We start from the raw sequence: 5,729 nt of genomic DNA, 5'->3' as shown, positions 1-5,729 counted from the left end.
TTAATATAATTTAATTTATTTTTTAAATTTAAATATATAAATAATAATTTAATATTTATATTGACTAAATAATAACCAAAATTATTAAAAATTAGTATTTTTATTCGTAATAATATTACGAAAATATAAATTTTTAAAATTACAGTCTATTTTGTTCTGACAATATAGATTATGCATGGCACAGATTTATAAAATCAAAGTATTTTTACAAAAAAATTGTAGGTTGACAAAAGTCTCTGGTTAAGAAGACTAAGGTATCTGTAGATAAAAAAAATCAAATAATCAGATTTTTAGTTATTATTTTTATATGAAAAAGTCTAATTTTTATTAATAATTAATTTTAACATTCGTAATCTAAAATTTAAAATAATTTAACCTATATACTTTTATATTTAATTAGGTGTTAACTGTTAAGTCTATTGCACAAATAGAAATAATTAATTTTTATATTTGTTATTTAAAAATAATATTTTTTCTCTTTATATATATAAAAATATAATTAGATACTAGCATAAAAATTATACTGATAGTTATAAAATTAACTCAAAATTAATTTTTTTAAAACAATTGAATCTTGATTCTAACTTTTAATTATAACATTAGTATTCTCTCCAATATGTAATAAATATTTAAAAGAAGAGAAACAAAAATATAGATTAGAAAGATAAGCGTAAAAATTTAAAACTAAATAAAAAATAAAAAACTATGTATATAATAACAATAATAGTAATATTTTTTATTTAAATTATATTATTTTGTTAATTTTGTTTTCTATAGACGAGAAAGATAGAAAAAATAGAGAATGAAAAAAAAGAGAGAGAAAGATAAAAATGAAGAATGAAAGTGAGAATGAGAATGAGAGTGTTAATTTTGGAAGAAAGAATTTTATTTTAATTGTAAAAAAATATTAGATGACATATTTTGATTTGTCAAATTACTAATATAAAATATAAATTATATATAGAGTAAAAATAATAGAAAGAAATAGAAAAATAGAGAGAGGTAGATGAGAATTTGGGAAGGGAGTTTATTAATTTTGAAAAAGAATTTTTTTAATTTTAATAAGAGAGTGTCATGTGACACATTTGATTATTAAATTAGATAGTAATATATGATACATAATATAGGTATATTTCAATTTCAATTTTAATATTTCAATTTTAATTTTAATGCAATTAAAGAATGTCATGTTGCATATTTTGATTGTCGAATTAATAATTGGTCATTGATATTGATAATAATATATAAAATAGATAGAATGGTTGAAGGAACAAGAGAAATAGAGAAAGGAAGAGGGAGGAGGGGAGAACTCTTTAATTTTGGTAGGAAAGATTTGATTTCAATTGCAATGAGAGAGTGACATGTTACATTTTGATTGTAAAATTAGTAAAGAGGGAAGAAATCTTTAATTTTGGAGGGAAAGATTTAATTTCAATTACAATGAGAGAGTGACATGTGATATATTTTGATTGTAAAATTAGTAAGGATGGGAGGATAATTCGATTCCAATTGCAATGAAAAAGTGACATATGACATATTTTAGTTGTAAAATTAGTAAGGAGAGGAGAATTCTTTAATTTGGGAGAGAAAATTTTTATTTTAATTACAATAAAAAAATAACATGTGACACATTTTAGTTGTAAAATTAGAAATATATAATAGATAATAGATTGATGGCGGCTAGAATTTTTCTTATCACTAAATAGCTCATAAATATTTTCACCTCACACCGTTTTCTCTAATCCAAAAATTGGCATTGCTCTCCCCATGCTTTGAGCATGGTAATAGAGTTATCAGGGAAATACATCTTAAAGATAACGCATCAGATATTCCATAAATAAATGCAATTGAAAAATAAATAATTTAACAAATTGAGAGATAATCATCGTTCTTGACCATAAAAAATTTAGGCATTATTGACAATATTTAAATAGACTTTCTAATTTCTATACAGTAATTTTTACTCTATTTAAAACTTTTGGAAAGTTTTAACCAATCATTAAAGTGAAGTTTTAAAAATTATACTAAATATTTGACAGTCTACTTTAATATATATGTATATCAAAAATATTATTTAAATACTAAAATTAATCACTAAAGTCAACTACCATGTATAATTTAACTTAATTTTAATGTATTTTTGTGTGTGTATATTAAGAAAAACCACACCTTGAATTAAGAGCAAAATGAAATAAAATCAGGAGTGTTGTGAAATCATGAAATGAGTTTCTCATCTTATTTAAACTATTCAAATAAAAATGTAATTCCACTCCATTCAATTACTTTCTATTATCTATTAATCAAAACACAGTCAAGGTTAAAATTGCCATGCTCATTTTATGTATATTCAAAAAATTGCCAGAATACCAACAAATTCCTACGTATAACGAGTAACGACAGATAAGACAGTCAAGCTTCAACGATGTTAGCAATGAAACTACAAATCAACCTTGACTAATTTCTTTCTCCTTTGCTTTGCATGTATCTTCTGCATTCTTGATAAATTTTTTGGTCAAATCATCAACCTGTAGGCAGGAAATATCAGAAACCATACTACTAAAACCATGAAATCTGTGTCTCTTCACAACAACAATAAGCATATATAACTTACCTCTTTCTCCAATCTTTTTATGTCATCCTTTGGGAGGCTTGAATACAATTTCTTAATTGCATCCATTGCCTGTAAAATTAACCATATCAATAAACACAATTGCAACAAATTCTAGTACAATACCAGAATAATAATGCAAAATGATCACCTTATTAACCGGGAAAGAAAACATAACCCAGAATGTTAGGCTGAAGCCCTATTCCGTACTTTTGATATCACCATTTCTTTTTCTTTTTCTTTTTTAAAGAAAAATATAATAAACATATCCAGTCCACTCTAATACATACATTATATAACTAGGTACATAAAATTGTGGGATTTCAAGTTTTCAACATTAGTATAACCCGGTTCATCCGACACTGCAAATCAAACTTCTAAGCTTTAGAGAATGTATGAATGCCAAATAAAGCATGATGAATTCAAGTTTAAAGTGGGCCAAGTGATTCAGGTACAACGGAGAACTCTCAATACTTAACGCAGCCCTTTTCCTTAATACTTATCACTTCACTTATGCAAGTAACTGAAAATAATACAAAATACCAATCAAGAAATAGCAAAGCTTTCTATGCCACACCTTTTGTCGTGCTCTTCTAATACTTTGTCGAGCATCTTCACAAGATTTAGCAACCAACTTAGTCATGGCCTGAAACAAATGTCCAACAATAGGATATAGCAACATGTCATGTAATAAGGCGTGCAAAGCAAAAGGAATTAAGTATTATGACCTTACCTGCATGTGCTCTTTGGTCAATCTGGTCATTCAGGGGCCGAGAGGTGAATTAGTCAATTTGTTATGAGCATATTCTTTAATAGCCACTAAAATTTCCTCAGAGGCAGGAGAAACTAAATGTAAATGGACTAAATGCTTACGGTGGGATAACGGCAATTAATCTCTCACCATCTGCTTTAGGATTTAACCCCAATGGTGATGAAACAATGGCATTCTCTAATTGTTTAAGTGTCTGCAAAGTAACATTACTTCAGTATTTAGCACCTTGCAAAAATAAAACAAACATCTTCAAGGATATAAGTACCTCTGGATCATAGGGATTAACAGATAATGTTTTTGGATCCATGACTGAAACAACAGCAATCCGATTCAAAGGCATCTTAATACCACCAGTTTCTACAATAATGTGGTCCAGCATTCCTGTGGAGACATTTTCATGATTTGTGTGTACTGTGTCAACTATTTTATCACATACACGGAGATGTTTTATAAACTACCAATACAACCAATAGTATACCTGGAGAGGCCCTTCCAGTTCGTAGTTTGCTTAGTTCAGTTGATAGCGCAGCCATTGCAGCCTCCATCTGTGACATAGCACTTGCCTTGATATTAGGCCCAACATTTGGTGGAACTTCAATGGTACTGACACCGGCTTCATCCTCTAAAATGTATGGACCAATGACCATGAGCATTCAAGAAAGTAAATAATGAGCATTAAATTATGCTTGACAGTTGACATAATATATCTAGCAAGATGAATATGCAGCAGCGGATGAATATGTTTTAAGTCAAAATTATCACATACCAACTCCAAAATCACAGCCTTAAGATAGGTGATTTTTTTTATGAAAGAAGAATTTCATTAAGATGCAGAGAAGGATAATACAAACTGGGGATAAGAGTTCCTCTATATACTCATTTTCCTTTGGCATCTACAAGGGGGGAGGGCAAAAACAAAATACTGGATGTTTATTAGCTCCATCCTTTGAAACCCATATTTGCTTCACAATCTTCTTAGGTGCAACTTGCGAAGGTAGCTTGGAGGTGTGAACAAAAATGTCTCCAAAAGATGATGTAGAAGGATAACATTTCCTCTAGGGTGCTTCACACTACAAAAGACACTGCTTAGATTTCTTTTGAAAAAGAGGACAAATCCCTAGAAATGTTGTTAGGTTTTTCCCCTCCTTGAACCCAAGACACCATCCTTTTCTTCCCCAGAGATATCTTTATCAGAATGATCCCGTTTAACAAGCCTCCGCCGTTCACTTGATCAACATCAAGGTTCTCATAATCATCACAATTTGACAACATTTAAGAAGGATCTATTCCCAAACACAAGATAGGATATGACCCACCCACTTACAGAAATCTAATCCTTTGTTTACCTTTATCTAGGACCAAACTAACATGAGTCCAGTACAGACTGCATGCACCCTAAGTGTTTGTTCTGAGCTTGAACTTTCATTTAAAAGCTTATAAAATAAATAATGACAAACCAAGGCCCATCGTAGCTAGAAGTCAAAAAGTGAACTGCGCAATATAAAAACTGGTTCATAGGTTAGCAGAGATGTAGTGAAGACATACTTAACCTCCTTCCTTTAGCAAAGGATCTGCGACTTTCTATGATAAAATTAGCTGCTGGAACTGATAAATCTCTATTGTTATCAAAGATCTGAGTGTTAATTGGTGATCTGATAATGTGAGTGGCATCAAAACCCTGAAGAGCAGAGCTCCGAAGCATAAAAAAGTTCCTACAGGACAACGTACGTCTAACGTATCCAGACATCATCAGTCTTCTTCTTTCTACAATCTGCACCTCACACAAGTTGAGGTTAACCAACATGAGTACAGGAATGAGGAGTCTACAAACATCATGATCCTACACTAAAAAACTTCCAAAAAATGCCAGTAATCTAGTAACTTTTATTATTTCATCGAAGAAAGAACTAAAACAAAAATCTTGATATTGGTCTCAGCATCTAATATAAACATCTTATATCGCAACCATGAGTTTCATCATTTCAACCAAACCAGGGAATAAGACAATCCAATTGATGGGTTGCATAAAATTATCAATAACTAAAAGCTTAAGATGGAACCAAATAAACAACTAAATCTATCCAGGTTTTTACTCTTCTCTAGATCGTTAAACAAAGAAAAAGCATGTGATAATATGTGATCTAACACAACTCTGAATAATAATTTGAAATGAAAATTTTGATTGTTGTAGACCTATATTATTTGCAGAGTTACCTATGATAGTAGTCAATCCCATGGGACCCTAATGGGATTGAGGCAACCCACCCCATCCCAGCGTGCATCTGAGACGAGATCAGATGAGATATCGGTTTTTTCCAAGGTTCTGAAAATCGAACCGGTTATTGAACC

The 5,729-nt window shown here is 30.0% G+C and overlaps 1 protein-coding gene across 4 annotated transcripts in view; it reads right to left on the bottom strand.

Annotated features, from left to right (window-relative positions):
• Positions 1 to 2,323: 2,323 nt before the first annotated feature.
• The window catches only part of LOC107477807 (uncharacterized), a 15,200-nt gene continuing 11,794 nt past the window's right edge, over positions 2,324 to 5,729 (bottom strand). For all 4 annotated transcript variants that reach the window (XM_016097871.3, XM_052259155.1, XM_021137754.2 and 1 more), the window contains 8 exons: positions 4,926 to 5,151; positions 3,859 to 4,002; positions 3,646 to 3,761; positions 3,482 to 3,573; positions 3,342 to 3,363; positions 3,186 to 3,254; positions 2,612 to 2,680; positions 2,324 to 2,525 (listed from right to left, as the gene is read on the bottom strand). In XM_016097871.3, coding sequence (XP_015953357.1) covers positions 2,445 to 2,525; positions 2,612 to 2,680; positions 3,186 to 3,254; positions 3,342 to 3,363; positions 3,482 to 3,573; positions 3,646 to 3,761; positions 3,859 to 4,002; positions 4,926 to 5,130 — 798 coding nt within the window. In that variant the 5' untranslated portion in view covers positions 5,131 to 5,151 and the 3' untranslated portion in view covers positions 2,324 to 2,444. The remainder of the gene's footprint in view (positions 2,526 to 2,611; positions 2,681 to 3,185; positions 3,255 to 3,341; positions 3,364 to 3,481; positions 3,574 to 3,645; positions 3,762 to 3,858; positions 4,003 to 4,925; positions 5,152 to 5,729) is intronic.

This window comes from Arachis duranensis, chromosome 3 (assembly GCF_000817695.3).
Source record: "Arachis duranensis cultivar V14167 chromosome 3, aradu.V14167.gnm2.J7QH, whole genome shotgun sequence".
Taxonomy (NCBI): domain Eukaryota; kingdom Viridiplantae; phylum Streptophyta; class Magnoliopsida; order Fabales; family Fabaceae; genus Arachis; species Arachis duranensis.
The sequence above is the reverse complement of the archived record's forward strand: the minus strand, read 5'-3'. Positions and strand labels throughout refer to the sequence as shown.